The sequence below is a fragment of the Coregonus lavaretus genome, assembly GCF_964263955.1.
Source record: "Coregonus lavaretus genome assembly, chromosome: 9".
Taxonomy (NCBI): domain Eukaryota; kingdom Metazoa; phylum Chordata; class Actinopteri; order Salmoniformes; family Salmonidae; genus Coregonus; species Coregonus lavaretus.
In genome coordinates this window covers 8,853,514-8,874,634 of record NC_139996.1, presented here as the reverse complement: position 1 = coordinate 8,874,634, position 21,121 = coordinate 8,853,514, and the positions used below count along the sequence as shown (strand labels likewise).

Genomic DNA, 21,121 nt, shown 5'->3' with positions numbered 1-21,121 from the left:
TGTCAAAAAACAACAACAAAACATCACTCGTTCCATCGCTGAATTTCCATCTATTTTTCAGAAGATGCTAGACTTCAAATGGTATGATACTATCTGTGTTATTTCCCTCTTATTCAGCCTGAAAGTCTGAATTATTTATCCTCTTCAGCCCAAACCTCAAAAGAAACCTCCTGTTTGTCATCCTCTGAAGAAAGCCGCAAAATAATAATACTTTCCCCTTGCTTCCTATTTCCTCTCACCCTCTTCTGGGAATATAGCACTTTGCACTTTCCAACAAGGGTGTTAAAGATCAAGCCAATTCCACAGTCATTAATAAAATGTAACTTTGTCTTTTGATACTTGCCACAGAACTATGACATTTCAAGGTTCTGCCGAAAAGGTTAAATTAAGATGTTCCTCTTTCTAGGGACCAGGAGGGAGGGGGGTTCTTCCAATGAGGTGTAAGCAGTTCTCACTCACTGTTACAAAGTGTACATTAGTTATTTTCTCATTTTAGCATGTTTTTTTGTTGCTAATTTCTCTGCACCTTAGCAGACTGGTTGATTGTACAGTTGTGGTGGGTGTGGAAACAACATGTAGCCTAATGACTGGTGAAATGACAAAAGCCTGAATGAGAAACAAAGCTACAGTATATCGGCTATATCAACAGAGTAAACAGTGTTAAAGGTCATCTGTGATGTACCTATTTAGACTAACCATTTTCCTGTGGACGTTCAACATTCACCCAGAAAAAGATCCCATATCATCGGTCCCCAAAGTAAAATTCTGAAAAATTATTTATAACTTTGTTCCGGCCCCCCGACCATCCGCTCGAGAAAGAAATCGGCCCGCGGCTGAATGTAATTGGAATAGGGTGACATTTGAGACACATACTCGTCTGAACAGAGTAAATGACTGTATATAGGCATACTTTACTTCCATCACTACATCCAACAATGTCTTCTCTCTCTCTGCCCTGATGGAATATATCATCATCTTTCGCTGCCAGACGCGGCAGCAGCTCTGACTCTGGGATATATCATCAGAACAGCTCTGACTCTGGGATATATCATCAGAACAGCTCTGACTCTGGGATATATCATCAGAACAGCTCTGACTCTGGGATATATCATCAGAACAGCTCTGACTCTGGGATATATCATCAGCACAGCTCTGACTCTGGGATATATCATCAGAACAGCTCTGACTCTGGGATATATCATCAGAACAGCTCTGACTCTGGGATATATCATCAGAACAGCTCTGACTCTGTGATATATCATCAGAACAGCTCTGACTCTGGGATATATCATCAGAACAGCTCTGACTCTGGGATATATCATCAGAACAGCTCTGACTCTGGGATATATCATCAGAACAGCTCTGACTCTGGGATATATCATCAGAACAGCTCTGACTCTGGGATATATCATCAGAACAGCTCTGACTCTGGGATATATCATCAGCACAGCTCTGACTGGGATATATCATCAGAACAGCTCTGACTCTGGGATATATCATCAGCACAGCTCTGACTCTGGGATATATCATCAGAACAGCTCTGACTCTGGGATATATCATCAGAACAGCTCTGACTCAGGGATATATCATCAGAACAGCACTGACTGGGATATATAATCAGAACAGCTCTGACTCTGGGATATATCATCAGAACAGCTCTGACTCTGGGATATATCATCAGAACAGCTCTGACTCTGGGATATATCATCAGAGCAGCTCTGACTCTGGGATATATCATCAGAACAGCTCTGACTCTGGGATATATCATCAGAACAGCTCTGACTCTGGGATATATCATCAGAACAGCTCTGACTCTGGGATATATCATCAGAACAGCTCTGACTGGGATATACCATCAGAACAGCTCTGACTCTGGGATATATCATCAGAACAGCTCTGACTCTGGGATATATCATCAGAACAGCTCTGACTCTGGGATATATCATCAGAACAGCTCTGACTCTGGGATATATCATCAGAACAGCTCTGACTCTGGGATATATCATCAGAACAGCTCTGACTCTGGGATATATCATCAGCACAGCTCTGACTCTGGGATATATCATCAGCACAGCTCTGACTGGGATATATCATCAGCACAGCTCTGACTGGGATATATCATCAGAACAGCTCTGACTGGGATATATCATCAGCACATCTCTGACTGGGATATATCATCAGCACAGCTCTGACTCTGGGATATATCATCAGCACAGCTCTGACTCTGGGATATATCATCAGAACAGCTCTGACTGGGATATATCATCAGCACAGCTTTGACTGGGATATATCATCAGCACAGCTCTGACTCTGGGATATATCATCAGCACAGCTCTGACTCTGGGATATATCATCAGAACAGCTCTGACTGGGATATATCATCAGCACAGCTCTGACTGGGATATATCATCAGCACAGCTCTGACTGGGATATATCATCAGAACAGCTCTGACTGGGATATATCATCAGCACAGCTCTGACTGGGATATATCATCAGCACAGCTCTGACTGGGATATATCATCAGAACAGCTCTGACTGGGATATATCATCAGAACAGCTCTGACTCTGGGATATATCATCAGCACAGCTCTGACTGGGATATATCATCAGCACAGCTCTGACTCTGGGATATATCATCAGCACAGCTCTGACTGGGATATATCATCAGCACAGTTCTGACTGGGATATATCATCAGCACAGCTCTGACTCTGGGATATATCATCAGCACAGCTCTGACTGGGATATATCATCAGAACAGCTCTGACTCTGGGATATATCATCAGCACAGCTCTGACTGGGATATATCATCAGCACAGCTCTGACTCTGGGATATATCATCAGCATAGCTCTGACTCTGGGATATATCATCAGAACAGCTCTGACTCTGGGATATATCATCAGCACAGCTCTGACTCTGGGATATATCATCAGAACAGCTCTGACTCTGGGATATATCATCAGAACAGCTCTGACTCTGGGATATATCATCAGAACAGCTCTGACTCTGGGATATATCATCAGAACAGCTCTGACTCTGGGATATATCATCAGCACAGCTCTGACTCTGGGATATATCATCAGAACAGCTCTGACTCTGGGATATATCATAATAATAATAATAATAATAATATGCCATTTAGCAGACGCTTTTATCCAAAGCGACTTACAGTCGTGTGTGCATAAATTTTTACGTATGGGTGGTCCCGGGGATCGAACCCACTACCCTGGCGTTACAAGCGCCATGCTCTACCAATTGAGCTACAGAGGATATATCATCAGCACAGCTCTGACTGGGATATATCATCAGAACAGCTCTGACTCTGGGATATATCATCAGCACAGTTCTGACTGGGATATATCATCAGCACAGCTCTGACTCTGGGATATATCATCAGCACAGCTCTGACTGGGATATATCATCAGAACAGCTCTGACTCTGGGATATATCATCTCTGACTCTGAGATATATAATCTCTGACTCTGAGATATATCATCTCTGACTCTGAGATATATCATCTCTGACTCTGGGATATATCATCAGAACATCTCTGACTCTGGGATATATCATCATGACTCTGGGATATATCATCTCTGACTCTGGGATATCTCATCAGCACATCTCTGAATCTGGCATATATCATCAGTACAACTGCATACTCAAACAAAAACAATGAGAATGGGGGAAAAAAAGGCAGAATAAAAGAAGTTTCAAAAAGAGGAGAGAAGACAGGAATAAACCATTGTGCTCGTATAGAAGGCCTAGTCATGTTGAAACCAAACGTGGTGGGAATGAAAACTATCCTACACTGAGAGAATATAATACAGTGTAGTACAAGGCTTGTTCTGCAGCAGGACAATAGGAATGCCCCTGATGGTGAATGGTTGTAGGCTACTGTAAAGAAACAGAAGAATAATACTTCTAAAAACAGCTCAACGAATAATCACCAGATTCCAAGTCAGATAATAGACATAAAACATGTCCCGTCCAAGCACACAACTTTTAATATAGAGGCTGAGAATGCAGCAAGGATTCAGTTTGCTGGTGAAATTATTTATAGATATAAGCTTAGCTAGCTACACTGCTCAACAAAAACTATTCTCACTATTGTGCCTGGTAAAAGACTTGAGGAAATACGTTATGCTAATAATAAACCCATAGAACCACTATACCAGTGTTTCCTCTGGGAAATGTGTTAGCTGTGGGGGGAAAGGTTAGTGGGGGTGTGGGGGTTCCGAGGTCTGAAAAGCTTTGGTTCTGGTGACTTTTTAAAAGGAAAAAAAATCAAATAAACCATCTAAAATATAATTTCCACCCCCAGAAATTAGCTCAATAACGTATTGGTAAAATTATTATAGTATACAGGATGCAGTTTAAGGTTGAGTGCTGCAGCTATCTAAAGAAACATAACAGAGACCTTCTTTCTGAAAAAAAATAGTTTATCTTGACAAAATAAACAGAGGAACATTTGACTGAACATTAATTAGAGCCCACTAATTCATGTTAATCACAAAAGGAGGGCGTTGGAAATCTCTTTCCAGGTTCTGACAAAAACTTAGTTCTGACATAGTTTACAGCCTTTGTCAGAGCACTTTATTCTTCTGGGATTTGGGAAAAAGATTTCCAACACCCTCCTGTAATTGAACTCCTTGATGGGGGGGCCGTTGATGGAGAGCCACATGCAGGCGGCTAGATGCTCTCCCTGCAGTCTGTTCCTCAAGTCTGTTTTGACCTGCAATAACAGAGATAATAATAAGAGAAGGGAGAGGGACAAAGAGGATCTACTTTCACATTTAAATGTTTTACTCGTTTCATTGCAAAGTCCCTTTCACAATTAACGGAAGACACTGGTATGGTCAGTGCGATTGCTGCCAGCTGGCTAAGGCAGGGGTAGACTGCCCCCACTCATCAAACAACTTTGTCATTGCCGTCAGCTGGTCCAACCCCTGAAATACATGAAAAACTAAAAGATGTACAACATTAAAGAAGAGCAAACAGAGTGGTAGTTCAACAGGAAAAAGGGTTGGGAAACACTGAACTAAAATGTTCTCTTCAAAATATTGTCACACTCATGCCATACCTTGAATGCTCCAACTAGCACGTTGCTTGTAAGAGGGCAACTCTTGCAACACAGCAACCTCTGGCGCTTGCAAGAACTGCCTGGAGAGGAGGGTCAGATTAAGGTGTTGATCCTCTCACTAGAGAACACAGCCTGAGGTCCCAACACACTGAAGGCCCCCAGAATCTCCAGGTGTTGGAACCTCCGGTCTAGGCTGTCCTGGAGGCCAACAAGATATGGATCCATGACCTAATTACAGCACAAAACAGAAAATAAGTCATTAATAGCTGTTTGTTTTAGTTTATCCAACACACGATGAATAAATTGGTTTCATCACAGCATTTGAAAACAAATGTTTTTACCTCCTCTCTGAACCGAGCCCAGAACTGCTCCCTGGTCTTGGTCTTCTCCACCTGGCCTCTCCCTCTCCTCCTCCTCCTTGATGTTGAATGCGCCCAGACCCATTGGGTCATCGAGGTCCTGGTGGAGTTGGCTCAGAAATAAACACATAATGCTGTAGACTTGTACAGACTAAATACGCACAAACATTTTTAGCCCTTAGCCTAATTAAAGCACATTTGACGAACCATGTGGCGTATTATATAGCCACGGCTTCAGTCTGTCAATTTTAAGCCACTTTGGGGCCCATCCGGATTGCCGGTGGTGCGCACTTGGCCTTACTCTTCTCTCCTCCTCCTCTCCTCTATCCTCTATCTACTCCTTTTTCTTCTCCTTCTCTCTGCTCTCCTCTCTCCTTTTCTCCTTCCATCTCCCCTCCTGGCTCTCTCCTTTCCTCTGTTCCACTCCGCTCTCCTCTCCTTTCCTCTGTTCCACTCTGCTCTCCTCTCCTTTCCTCTGTTCCACTCTGCTCTCCTCTCTCCTTTCCTCTGTTCCACTCTGCTCTCCTCTCTCCTTTCCTCTGTTCCTCTCTGCTCTCCTCTCTCCTTTCCTCTGTTCCACTCTGCTCTCCTCTCTCCTTTCCTCTGTTCCACTCTGCTCTCCTCTCTCCTTTCCTCTGTTCCTCTCTGCTCTCCTCTCTCCTTTCCTCTGTTCCACTGCTCTCCTCTCTCCTTTTCTCCTTCCATCTCCCCTCCTGGCTCTCTCCTCTCCTCTGCTCCTTTCTGTCCCTACCTCACTCCCGGGATTCTGCCTCTTCTCTGTCTAGTAAAATAAGCCATACACTTGTTATAAAAACGATAGCTTAAGAGTTAGCTAACTAAAGAAAGTTTAGTATAATTCAGGCTGATTTGACGTTAGATAGCTAAGTTAACGTCACCTGACACTCTTGTCCCTGCTCCCCCTTTCTCTCTCGCTGCGGCTGGAAATATTTCAATAAAACTCACCCGGGGAAAAAAAATCTAATCGAAGACAGATAAATGTAGCTATCTTGCTTGCACTTGATACAGTTCCAAACAAACTAGCTAGCTAACTTGCTAGACTAGTAACATTAGTTAACCATGCTTCTATCATCAACATATTTGTGGATATTGGATAGCTGTTAGTAGAGTTTTTAGGATATAGCTAGCTTATGTGGTTAACTAGTTGGTTAGCTATCATTAGTCAAACAAACAAGCTAACATACCTTTCTTGCAGTTTCTCACATAGGAGCACTCTGAGGTGATTCAAGTGAATTGTGTTTCGCGCCGCAGAGCTTCTGTATTGTGCACTGGTCACTCGCTCGCGCACTGGTCCCTGGTGTGCCGTTTCTCGCGCAGGTGCATTTTGAAGTGATTCAAGTGAATTGTGTTTCGCGCCGCAGAGCTTCTATATTGTGCACTGGTCACTCGCTCGCGCACTGGTCCCTGGTGTGCCGTTTCTCGCGCAGGTGCATTTTGAAGTGATTCAAGTGAATTGTGTTTCGCGCGCAGAGCGTCTGTATTGAGCACTGGTCACTCACACACTAGTCACTGGCGCGCTGTGTTTCTTGAGTTGCAGGCTGCCTGCCACAACTCACAGAGCTAAATAACCTTCAGAACGGTTTTGAACACAGACATATTATCTATTTACCAAGAAAAGCAAATGTGCTTTACAGAACATTATTGAACACCATTTATTTTGGTGTGGCGGCAATGATTCTGCCGTGGCACAGCGCCACACTTAAATGAACGAAGAGGAAACACTGCACTATACAATACAACATTGTCATGACTCTCCTGGCTGAGTATCCAAGGCCTCAGATCAGCTTTTCAATGGTTGACAATAGCCAGACCCTCTCTCACCCACAGAAGAGGGGAGGAGGGGGGCTGGGCCGATTTTGACACCTTAACACTCTGTCATAAATTAGGCAGGAGGGGAATCTCCCTCTTGCTCTTCAGTATTACTAAAGGAATGCACTTTGTCTACAGAATACTTTTGCCGCCAAAACTATAACGTCCAAAAAGTAAACACTGGAACAATATTTCTAACATCCGAATGTTTGGAATGGTCAGTGGGGATCTAAAGAATAATCACGTCACATTGTTTATTATTTTGTGATGTCATTAAGGATGGTATAAAGAAAATACTGTAACTCGGAAAGTGTGCACATTCTATCTGCCAAGTTTACATCCAAATGTTGTATAAAATATATGATTAAGGATTAGAGTATTTTTGTTAAGATAGGAATGTGATTTTAGTTTTCTAATGAGCTAATGGTTTTTATATAAACTAGCCACGCCCCAAGTGAGATCAGAGATCGTGTCAGCATGATGGAACGCCCCTTTTTACCCAGAGCGCATAAAAAGCCTTTCACATCAGACCAGAAAGCGTGGAGCTGTGGCTACATGGCTTAAAATGGTTAGACCAGAAAGCGTGGATCTGTGGCTACATGGCTTAAAATGGTTAGACCAGAAAGCGTGGAGACGGTAGTCCACACGTTTGAAATGGTTAGAACTTTGAACCTCAACCCGGGGTTAAGAAGATAAACTCACCAGACCAGAACATTGCCAGTCTGCAGCTGTCCGTGTAAATGGATCTAGAACTTTGACTAACCACAGGAGGTGGGAAGGAGAACATCCCATTTTAGACAATCATTGGTGCATCTGAGTTTCTGCTCTGAAAACACTCCACTGTGGTCCTCTGTAGCTCAATTGGTAGAGCATGGCGCTTGTAACGCCAGGGTAGTGGGTTCAATCCCCGAGACCACCCATACGTAAAAATGTATGCACACATGACTGTAAGTCGCTTTGGATAAAAGCGTCTGCTAAATGGCATATTATTATTATTATTATTATTATAAGACCAGGACAACTAAGAAGAAGGACATTCTGACCTCTGGTGGACAACCAGAGTCTTACACTGACTCAGGACACCAACTGACCCCTTCCCAAGAAGGCTTGAGTCCAACAGAGATAAATGACAAAGGAAGACATTCTACACGTAAATACATTCATGATTTCTTACCCCAAACGGGCGGTGGTTCGTGAGCAAAGTATTATGATTACTTTTTTATTTATTTATTTATTTCACCTTTATTTAACCAGGTAAGTCAGTTGAGAACAAGTTCTCATTTACAACTGCGACCTGGCCAAGATAAAGCAAAGCAGTGCGATAAAAACAACAACACAGAGTTACATATGGGGTAAACAAAACAGAAAGTCAAAAATACAAACAGAAAATATATATACAGTGTGTGCGAATGTAGTAAGTTATGGAGGTAAGGCAATAAATAGGCCATAGTGCAAAATTGTTACAATTTCGTATTAACACTGGAATGATAGATGTGCAAAAGATGATGTGCAAATAGAGATACTGGGGTGCAAATTAGCAAAATAAATAACAATATGGGGATGAGGTAGTTGGGTGGGCTAATTCCAGAATGGCTGTGTACAGGTGCAGTGATCGGTAAGCTGCTCTGACAACTGATGCTTAAATTTAGTGAGGGAGATAAGAGTCTCCAGCTTCAGAGATTTTTGGAGTTTGTTCCAGTCATTGGCAGCAGGGAACTGGAAGGAATGGCGGCCAAAGGAGGTGTTGGCTTTGTGGATGACCAGTGAGATATACCTGCTGGAGCGCAGACTACGGGTGGGTGTTGCTATGGTGACCAGTGAGCTAAGATAAGACAGGGATTTGCCTAGCAGTGATTTATAGATGACCTGGAGCCAGTGGGTTTGGCGACGAATATGTAGTGAGGGCCAGCCAACAAGAGCGTACAGGTCACAATGGTGGGTAGTATATGGGGCTTTGGTGACTAAACGGATGGCACTGTGATAGACTACATCCAATTTGCTGAGTAGAGTGTTGGAGGCTATTTTGTAAATGACATCGCCGAAGTCAAGGATCGGTAGGATAGTCCGTTTTACGAGGGCATATTTGGCAGCATGAGTGAAGGAGGCTTTGTTGCGAAATAGGAAGCCGATTCTAGATCTAATTTTTGATTGGAGATGCTTAATGTGTGTCTGGAAGGAGAGTTTACAGTCTAACCAGACACCTAGGTATTTGTAGTTGTCCACATACTCTAGGTCAGCCCCGCCGAGAGTAGTGATTCTAGTGGGGTGGGCGGGTGCAAGCAGCGTTCGATTGAACAGCATGCATTTAGTTTTACTAGTGTTTAAGAGCAGTTGGAGGCTACGGAAGGAGTGTTGTATGGCGTTGAAGCTCGTTTGGAGGTTTGTTAACACAGTGTCCAATGAAGGGCCAGATGTATACAAAATGGTGTCGTCCGCATAGAGGTGGAGCCGAGCTTCACCAGCAGCAAGAGCAACATCATTGATATACACAGAGAATAGAGTCGGCCCAAGAATTGAACCCTGTGGCACCCCCATAGAGACGGCCAGAGGTCCAGACAACAGGCCCTCCGATTTGACACATTGAACTCTAAATTAAACTTTGAGGGTAGCTTCCAAATGTATCAAGGATAAGTTTGACTCTCTCTATCTACTCCTCCCTCTTTTGATATCCAAGCAGTCATGCTGTTGTTAGTCCGCTAGGGACTTTTTCTCATGTATTAAGTATGTATGTATTCTGTGTTATTATTTAGTTAGCTAGTAAATAAATAATTAAGCCAATTTGTGTAGTGGTGAATCATAAGTAAAGCTGGGGTTCTTGTGGATCCAAGAAGTCTACGACCGTTCAGAATGAGACTGATAAGAGGTAATGATTAATACGTTGACTGTTTCATACATATTGATAGGTAAAGACCTTTACAGTTTAATTCGGGAGATGGTAACTCTATAAACAACTTATTCCGTGGTGCCCCAAATCCTAATGAGTTAATTGTTACATGATTAATTTAATCTAGTAACAATTAAACATAGTTAATTGATTCGATAAATAACAGTCATCATATTAATGAAAGTCACGTCACGACAACATATAACAGGCAAGGTTTGTACAGCACAGAAGCTTTTCAAGAAAAGAAAACATGATTTCCTTGATATGAAATAGCATGGTCTGGTAAACAAAACTAGTATTGTCCTATAAGCCATTCCCATGCTTCCTGTCCACTACTCTGTTGTAGGACTTAGGGTTATTGGGGTCCGACACATATCGAAAAATACATTACAGACAAAATACTTCACCATTTACATACATTTAAAACATTAACATAATAAAGACAGGCGGTGGTGCTAAACTCATTCTATTCATCAGGAATCAATGGGTATACATCAATAATTGAAATTACCATTAAACAGCTTCCCAAATCCCAGACTGCCTGCCCGCTTGAAGTCCAGCTCTCCCCTCTCTGAGCCTCTCCCCTCAGCCCACTCGGACACTGACTGGGAGGCTGGATGAGAAATAAGTCTGAATTTCTGCTGGCCCTGACAGGACCCAATCCCTCATCTGCTGGGATTTATGGAATAAAATCAAAGCTGTTCAGCTCCTACATCTCATGTCACACACACACACACACACACACAAACACAGCATTTCGTGTCAGTGTTTGTGCTGTGAGGGATCTAACAGAGACATCCATCCATCACCCGAGCCGTTTCCACGGCAGCCATACAGGTTCTGTTTATGGGATGTATGGCCACATTTGGATGGTAGCAGGGTGGGTGTGTATAAAAGGGGGGGGGGGGGGGGGGAGAGACAGAGACAGAGACAGAGACAGAGACAGAGACAGAGACAGAGAAAGGGACAGAGAGACAGAGAAAGAGAGAGAAAGAGACAGAGACAGAGAGAGACAGAGACAGAGAGACAGATAACAGAGAAAGATAGACAGAAAGAGAGAGACAGAGAAAGAGAGAGAGAGACAGAGAATAGTAGGCAGGCAGTTTCCTTTGATCATGTTGGAGATGAAAGCTGATCTGGTGATTTAACTGATCAATATGTAATTATCAGCAGGCAAGACCAACGTACAGTGGGGAAAAAAGTATTTAGTCAGCCACCAATTGTGCAAGTTCTCCCACTTAAAAAGATGAGAGAGGCCTGTAATTTTCATCATAGGTACACGTCAACTATGACAGACAAAATGAGGAAAAAAAATCCAGAAAATCACATTGTAGGATTTTTTATGAATTTATTTGCAAATTATGGTGGAAAATAAGTATTTGGTCAATAACAAAAGTTTCTCAATACTTTGTTATATACCCTTTGTTGGCAATGTCACAGGTCAAACGTTTTCTGTAAGTCTTCACAAGGTTTTCACATACTGTTGCTGGTATTTTGGCCCATTCCTCCATGCAGATCTCCTCTAGAACAGTGATGTTTTGGGGCTGTCACTGGGCAACACGGACTTTCAACTCCCTCCAAAGATTTTCTATGGGGTTGAGATCTGGAGACTGGCTAGGCCACTCCAGGACCTTGAAATGCTTCTTACGAAGCCACTCCTTCGTTGCCCGGGCGGTGTGTTTGGGATAATTGTCATGCTGAAAGACCCAGCCACGTTTCATCTTCAGGTTTTCACGATACATGGCCCCATTCATTCTTTCCTTTACACGGATCAGTCGTCCTGGTCCCTTTGCAGAAAAACAGCCCCAAAGCATGATGTTTCCACCCCCATGCTTCACAGTAGGTATGGTGTTCTTTGGATGCAACTCAGCATTCTTTGTCCTCCAAACACGACGAGTTGAGTTTTTACCAAAAAGTTATATTTTGGTTTCATCTGACCATATGACATTCTCCCAATCCTCTTCTGGATCATCCAAATGCACTCTAGCAAACTTCAGACGGGCCTGGACATGTACTGGCTTAAGCAGGGGGACACGTCTGGCACTGCAGGATTTGAGTCCCTGGCGGCGTAGTGTGTTACTGATGGTAGGCTTTGTTACTTTGGTCCCAGCTCTCTGCAGGTCATTCACTAGGTCCCCCCGTGTGGTTCTGGGATTTTTGCTCACCGTTCTTGTGATCATTTTGACCCCACGGGGTGAGATCTTGCGTGGAGCCCCAGATCGAGGGAGATTATCAGTGGTCTTGTATGTCTTCCATTTCCTAATAATTGCTCCCACAGTTGATTTCTTCAAACCAAGCTGCTTACCTATTGCAGATTCAGTCTTCCCAGCCTGGTGCAGGTCTACAATTTTGTTTCTGGTGTCCTTTGACAGCTCTTTGGTGTTGGCCATAGTAGAGTTTGGAGTGTGACTGTTTGAGGTTGTGGACAGGTGTCTTTTATACTGATAACAAGTTCAAACAGGTGCCATTAATACAGGTAACGAGTGGAGGACAGAGGAGCCTCTTAAAGAAGAAGTTACAGGTCTGTGAGAGCCAGAAATCTTGCTTGTTTGTAGGTGACCAAATACTTATTTTCCACCATAATTTGCAAATTAATTAATTAAAAATCCTACAATGTGATTTTCTGGAGAAAAAAAATCTCAATTTGTCTGTCATAGTTGACGTGTACCTATGATGAAAATTACAGGCCTCTCTCATCCTTTTAAGTGGGAGAACTTGCACAATTGGTGGCTGACTAAATACTTTTTTTCCCCACTGTACAGTACAACTGATCGACATCTAGCTTAGTGGACTGAAAATTAAGCCCCCCGAGGTAAATGTTTTTAACGAATGCTGAAATACAAACTACTAGACATGGTAAGATGTCGTTTCTGTTCCATTTTCACTATGAGCAATAATATGTTTATTTTCTATGATCACTATGTGCACCACACTGCATAAAGCATGAAGGTACACCTGGAAGTTTCAATGGGAAGGTGAGAGGTCAGAGGTTACAGGTGAAGATTATTTTCAATACTTCAACACACAAAGGCATGTGGTGGTGTGTTGTCTTGGAGACCTGGGAGTTTACAGCGAAAGCTGTGCTTTAATCTGAGCAAAGGTTCTCTATCCTCTATCTACTCTGTCCTTGTGCTAAGGCCATATGGCAGAACAGAAGACACAGGAAGTATTGAAAAGTAAAGGTAAACTGTCTACAGTAAAGCAACTTTTGACAGGTTGGTTGATAATTATGTTTGTAGCGTGTCTCTCTGAACAATCCCTAGTGTCCATGGAAAGAAGAGGAGCAAAGCTGAAAGTTATGCTCTCATCTCAGCTATCTCTCCTACAATGGTTGTCCTTGTGATCTGGCCAGATGGCAGGATATACAGCAGGATTCAGAAGTGAAGGCATTGTCAACTACAGGACTTTAACTTCGAACACGTTGGTTGGTGGTAATGCTTGTAGTATCGCTGACGGCTAGCATCCCCTTGTGTCCCAGAAAACCAAAGATGGACAAAGCTCTGAGTTCCATTTTCCTCTGCAACCATCAATGAATGTATTCAATATCCATGCACCTGGGGCAGATGAGGAATGTGACTTTAATACCTGAGTAGCTGAGCCAGTTTAGGACCAGACAGATGAGTTAGGCTGAATAAATACACACTCCTCTCTGCTGACCTACTACTGCCACATAATAACACAGGCTGAGTTACATTGGCATCTGAGTTACATTGGCATCTGAGTTACATTGGCATCTGAGTTACATTGGCATCTGAGTTACATTGGCATCTGAGTTACATTGGCATCTGAGTTACATTGGCATCTGAGTTACATTGGCATCTGAGTTACATTGGCATCTGAGTTACATTGGCCGCTGTGGGTACTAGACAGTTTAGGCCATTTCTCCACCCAACACATGAGATACTCGCCGCTGCTCGTAGCACCATATAAATTGTGGTAGAGCAGCAACAGAACGGAAATATTACATCTAGATTTGGCTAGATTAACCTCTGATTCCTTATGATACAAAAGGTAGGCTAACTACTGTAGGTTTCAGAGAGAAAGAGACGGAAGAGAAAGAGACAGGAGAGAGAGAGAGAGAGAGAGAGAGAGAGAGAGAGAGAGAGAGAGAGAGAGAGAGAGAGAGAGAGAAGAGAAAGAGACAGGAGAGAGAGAGAGAGAGAGAGAGAGAGAGAGAGAGAGAGAGAGAGAGAGAGAGAGAGAGAGAGAGAGAGAGAGAGAGAGAGAGAGAGAGAGAGAGAGAGAGAGAGAGAGAGAGAGAGAGAGATGGGCCAATAAAGTAATGAAGTGTCATAATTTGCCAGCACAGATGGCAGACTTGGCACCTTGCTGATTTTAATTGTTCTTGCAGAAAGTCTGCTATAGAGAGACTGTCAGTGCTTTGAACACAGCAGCAGTGAGGAAGGAGAGTTCTTCTCTCAACCTGTCAGCCCAACCACATTATCAATGTATGACTGCTGACAGAAATTAGCTGATAAGACAAAATAACACGCTGTGGAAAATAATTGGATATGAACATCCACAACACAAACAGCTCACTTTTCTTAATCTAAATTGCTCATATTTGACAAGTATATATTTGCCAAGCCTCCCAGAGGAGGATTTGGTTAACAGTAACACAGACATGTGAACAAACATTCAGGGGATGTCTTCAATAAAAATACATCTATGTGGTCAAATGGGATACAAACACAGTGAACAGTCATCAAATCTTTTCCTCCATTTCTGTTTCATGATAAACAATGACGTAGTTGCCTTCTAGTTGTTCCCTCCCTGAGATAATACTGTCTATATTCTCCAATGTTTATTAGGCCTGGCATATACGCTTGTATGCCAGTGGTGTGATCCATACTTAAATGGGTGAGTGATATTGTTATAGGACAGAATGTTGTATTCGGCGCATGTATTCGGCGCATGTGACCAATACAATTTGATTTGATTTGATTTGACCACTGACGTGTGTGTGTGTGTGTGCGTGCGTGGATACCTATAGTACGTGTGTGCATTCAGTCCTCTCTCCTCACTTTTCTATGGTTATGGAGATTAGCAAAACATTTTTTGAGCTTTACTGACAGATCTCAGAGTAGCCAGTAAATCAAACTCCCAGTCAGACCAGTGATGTTGATTGTAAGTGATAGACTGAGGAGCTCTCCTCAACCAACAGTATGGCACCTCAGCATGACGGTGCATTTTATGGCCAGATAACCATTTCCACTGAGCCGACGACGCATCGAGGTGACACAAATTTGAAGCGAGGTCTTCCTGGAAGCAGGCAGACACGGGCTGAATCTGAAATAGCACCCTATTCCCTACACTGTGTACTACATAGGCACTACATACAGGGCAGGGAATAGGGTGCTATTTTGGACACAGCCACAGAGTGGATGGAGATAGTTCCAGATGGCGTCCAGACAGGATTTGACAATAACACACAGGGTGGAGTACAGGCCTAGGAACTGAACGACTCTCTCTCTGCACTCTATGTTTGCTTTGTGTGTGTGTGTGTTTCCTTCTCATTAAACACAGAAGGGTCGTCTCCCCCCCGACTCCTCGCAGGAGGCCTGTGATGGAGATGGACACACACACTAGCTCAAATTAAGATCCTTCATCTGTATCACTGTGACCAGATCAAGGCTGTGTCTCTGTGATGCCTGGGATCGGGTCACACAGAAGACTGGAGCTGGGAGGTGTTCTCCTACTAATCAAAAGCTAGGCAGAGACACAGGTGGACAGGCTGTTGGGATAGGACTTGGGGGGAGTAGCACGCACGCACTGTCACACACACACACACACACACACACACACACACACACACACACACACACACACACACAGTCTGGCTGAGAGTTCAGCTGTGTGACAGTCCATCCATCACAGTTACTCTGTACATCACCATTTTCCCCTGACATGCACTGGAGCTGTCAGCATGATGGAGCAGCCTACACTGCACCAGCAAACAGGACAGGAGAAACAGGGAGAAAAAGTCGATCAAACTTAATTTGGTTCTATTAATAACTCGTAACAGATGGAATTCTAGCCGATACCCCTCAGGAGAAACTTTGGTAAGAAGTTATGACAAGGAACAAACAAGCCATGTATTTTAGGCTGTTTTGATGTTGTAGTGGTGTGGAAGGGATGGGCAGGTCGTGTTGTAGTGGTTTCTACTGATGATATGTGACTGTCATGAGAATGACTGATTCGAGTTGCTATGTAATTAATTGACGATTGATTTCTGATGGGTACAGTACTCATACTGCAGGTGAACATCAAATGGCAAGTACATGGACATCTCCTAACTTCACATCCCACATTATCTGTAGGATGGAGTCCTTGAGCTGCACTGAACCATATAATTGGTCAATGAAATGCCTGACATAGTTATTGTTCTCAACCAGATCCAATACAAATAAAAAGAAATAGAAAATACAACAACTAGGCCTATTCAATCTGGTATGCAATAGAATGGCCACCCACTGTAACTCATCAAACCTACTGTGGAGGCCTTCCTATGATTGAAAAGGAAGCATAGAAGGCCTGGCCCAGTAATACAGATGGATTCTAGGGGCACAGTACACTGGCTGACTGATGCTGATTCTGTGAACATGGCACAGCATATCCTGTCGGCCATTTCCTGTTTTAATCCTGTTTGTTTGGGTTCCAGAGAATACAGATTTGTACTGGGTCTTAGACTAGCTCTCAACTGCAGCCGGGTAAAATGTAGAACTGCTAGAGTAGAAAATCACTTTAAGTCCCTTTCCTCCCAAGAAAGACTTACATATACCTCTCTGACATGATGGTGATGAAAAAAAAATAGAAATTAAAAATCTTGTAGACTTATAACGACCACTAATACATGAGACTCCATGCTGGGAGATTGTTAAAAACATAACTTTATAGGACGTAAAACACTTAACATTCACATAGGCTATTCACAGGGCAACTATAAAGATAGGGATGTAATGCAACCTAGTTATTGTACCAGGCATCAGGTACACACAATTAAAATACCCATACCAAGCTCATACTACTTTCAACGTAGGATGAAAAGCCAAAATCAGTATTATTCCCTAATACAGCCTGATCACCAGATATAATAACCTCCCATTCTGGCAATGCCTCTGTAAATGATAGCAACAAATTGTTTCAAATATACAGCAGTGATACTTTGGTGGATCAGATTGAAGCTATTTCCAGTCCTTGACCAAAAATAGGGTTTGTTTGTTTCCAGAAAGAGAATTACCATAACTTAGTTGCTTTGTAGTGTCCATAAATGACATTAAAAAAGAGAGGCATAAAAATAGTTTTCTCAAAGAGAAGACGAAGGCAGAGTTTATATCCATATTCCGTTTTATGTTACCTAAAATGTACTGACAGCTTCATGCTTTCTTTGCACATGGGATTAGGACCTATGCACTTAAATGAGGTGAGTTAGGCGTACATTTCTTTCCACTGAAGTTGGATATTGACAGACACAATTAGGCCTAGATCTGATTAATGTAATGTTGGGAGGAGAGTGTGGAAAGTGGAAGGCATCAGTGTGAAAAACAGATGTATGAATGTCTTCATCTTAACAGCAGACCTGGCTTCAAATACTATTTGACTATTTAAAATACTTCACCGTCTTGAATGAGCCTGGCGCAATTTAACCAATAGAATAGTGCAAACCCCATTTGGCACTCCACGCAGACTAAAGCCAACGGTAAAAGTTTCTAAAGATTTGGAATAGTTTGATACTTGAAATAGTATTTGAAGCCAGGTCTGCTTAAAACATTAGCCTGTATCAGGAGCAAGATCTGGAATAATGATGAGGCAGCTGATCATTATTTGACTCATTTACATACAGTTTGTGTGTCCCAAATAAAACCCTATTCCCTACATAGCGCACTACATTTCACCGGGGCCCATAGCGCTCTGGTCAAATGTAGTGCACTATATAGGGAATAGGATGCCATTTGGGATGCAGCCTGTTTCTTGAAGAAATGAATTATCTCATTATCCCCACAAGACAGATAGCAATCGCCTCATATCATTATATTATAGCGCAGCCACGAGCTGTGCGAATTGGCATACATGGTTGTAGTGCAGAATAATTAAATGTAGCATTTACTCTGACTCTAGGGGTGTAAATTAAAGTAATGACCAATACCATTATATTTTAGCCTGTATAAGCACGGCAAATGACAGACAGAACCTAGGTCTTGGGATGTGGCTTCACTACCACCTACTGTTTCTATGTTGTTGCATGTTAAATGATGATCAAAACCTTCTGTTGGCCAATATGCCCCTCTGCAGGCTGCTAGGCTATACTGCATCATCAGATATACTGCGTCATCAGATATGATCATGAGGCGAATGACTTGACTATTTCTGAACTACGGCTGGACGCCCTCTCAGAGCAAATACAAACTGCTGTTACAGTAGTTTCAGAGTGGACATTAATTCATGTAAGCTATATCTCTATAAGAGCACAGTGCAAGGAAACTAAGACATCCATGTCAGAGAACATATCATATAAATTATATCCCATGTTGATTAATGTTCATTGCAATGGACTCTTCAGTCACAAACACAAAAATACATGTTTCAATATTCGAGCCCTTTTCAGTAGTTTGTTTGAACCAAAACTCAGATAGATCTGATTAATTAGAGAGCATGATCGTACCTTCAGGAGGTTCTTCACGTAGATAAGGAGGAATCTCCTCGTTGTTGGAGTTGTCTACTGATGTTGAACTGCTACTGGCTTCCTCCACCAACTCATTTTCATCACTAGGAACCTACAGGACAAGTCAGCGTGTAATATTATATTGGGTTATTATATCTCATATAGTTGCATTTCCCAGTTCAAATGAGGAAATCATTCATGATAACATAATAATAATCTTATGCAGTATGCTTATGGGGATAAATAGTGCAGGGATCAAATAAATAAATTTAGAATAAAGAAAGTTACCAAAAAAAAGCTTAATATGAAAACTTTATGTTTGATCTAAATAATTAAACATAATAGAATAGAAACAATGATGATGTGGCGCTAGGTAAAATAATCCTATTACACTGACACACTTATAATTGGCCAGACAATAGAGACAGCAGGAATACTGTTACATGTCAAAGTGGCTGCTGTGTATCACGTGTCTGTAACAAACGTACACAAAGTAATCAGCAACAAACGTACACAAAGTAATCAGCAACATGTTCTGCAGCAGTGAAGTCGCTACATACGTAGCAAACAAATAGTCTCTTGTTTTTACTGAAAGAGCATCACAGTGGGCTGGCTATTTAGGGGGGAGGAACTCGAGTGAAGTACACGATGTGCATTTTCCTGTATGACACCAGCATTGTACACTACGTGAAACGTCTGCAATACAACTGCAATAAAGACACATTTTCTTTATCTTGAATGCGAAAATGTGAGATTGCTGCCTTAGACTTGCATTTCAAAAGCGTAGCTAAGGGTACGATTCAACAAAATACTCACCTTCATCTTTTGCTAGAAGCAGAAGACTGATCTCTTTCTGAACACTGTCAATTCCGCCACACAAGTAAAATTAGCTAATAAATGTGCAGTATAAAACACAAAAGGTGTTAAAATAACCATATAACGGGGATCAGAGTTTCGATTTGCAAAAATGTGCAGTGTTTTGCTGTCAAAATATAACCGGAAGTGACGCTTGGGATGTTTACGGAATTCTTCTGTAACCTGCTGTAATGATGATTTTCAGTCGGGAGGGGGTAGCATCGAGTCAAATCCTTTAATGAGGAGCAGCAGCATATTGGTTCAGCTTTAGGCACTTTTAGGTGACTGACTAGAAAAGGGAAATAAATAAAAATAGATGAGGACTCGGCATTAGCTGCAAAATTGGTGGTATCTATTTACAGTGAAGGTGATAGAGAAGACTAGATCCAGAGATGTAGGTTATTTACAATTAAGTAATGGCGAAAATTGATAATTGATAAATACTTGAAAAACTAACGTTAAGGTAGGCCTACTTGGCCAAATTTTAAATAGCTATATTCCTCTCAAGCACAAAAGGCAAAATGCCTACTGGCCTATACACTACATCACCAAAAGTATGTGGACACCCCTACAAATTAATGGAGTCGGCTATTTCAGCAACAGGTGTATAAAATCGAGCACACAGCCATGCAATCGCCATAGACAAACATTGGCAGTAGAATGGCCTGTACTGAAGAGCTCAGTGACTTTCAACGTGGCACCTTCATAGGATGCCACCTTTCCAGCGCTTTCTAGAGCTCAGACTTTCCGAACTGAATATTTGACCTTGACCTCATTTTTTTCAGAGTTCCTCCACTGACCTTTAACCTTTTAAACCAAAAGATTACAAATCTATTTTGACAATTTTAACCTTATCAATATGGAGAATGTAGTTAATTTTACCATATTTCAATGTTAAGCAAACTAGCTAACTTTATTATTAGCTAGCTTAATTGTTCCAAGGCACCTCAACACATTCATGTCGGACTTAAGACTTCCCACTTCCCAGTGGAAGCCACCCTAAGGTAGGCCTAGAGCTCTGTAACTTCATGGCTGCGTTTACACAGGCAGCCTAATTCTGATCTTTTTCCACCAATTGGTATTTTGGCCAATCAGATCAGCTATTTTGCTAATAATTTGACAATATATCACAATTGGGCACGTTCATAGACGGTAATGTTAAACTTATAACATATATTCATGATCATATATTCATTGTGGTCCTCTGTAGCTCAGCTGGTAGAGCACGGCGCTTGTAACGCCAAGGTATTGGGTTCGATCCCCGGGACCACCCATACACAAAAAAAAAATGTATGCACGCATGACTGTAAGTCGCTTTGGATAAAAGCGTCTGCTAAATGGCATATTATTATTATGCAAATGCACCGACGCTGTCCCAAAGCTTACTCTAAATGTAAATACACGTTATTTGCGATACGGTTTTAGAAACATTTGGAACTTAACTTTCACATATT

At 42.1% G+C, this 21,121-nt stretch overlaps 1 protein-coding gene and 1 long non-coding RNA gene across 2 annotated transcripts in view; both read right to left on the bottom strand.

The window, feature by feature from the left end:
* Positions 1-19,816, bottom strand: part of LOC311135010 (transmembrane protein 263-B-like) — a 35,891-nt gene extending 16,075 nt beyond the window's left edge. The window contains exons 1-2 of the mRNA XM_084168821.1: positions 19,629-19,816; positions 18,813-18,924 (exon numbers count right to left, since the gene is read on the bottom strand). Of these exons, the coding sequence (XP_084024947.1) occupies positions 18,813-18,924; positions 19,629-19,634 (118 nt within the window). The 5' untranslated portion in view covers positions 19,635-19,816. The remainder of the gene's footprint in view (positions 1-18,812; positions 18,925-19,628) is intronic.
* LOC311135080 lies at positions 4,568-6,705 on the bottom strand. The gene is made up of 3 exons (XR_014613736.1): positions 5,422-6,705; positions 4,807-5,308; positions 4,568-4,732 (listed from the first exon to the last, which is right to left on the bottom strand). It is a non-coding gene; the product is annotated as an uncharacterized lncRNA (long non-coding RNA).
* Positions 19,817-21,121: the final 1,305 nt, after the last annotated feature.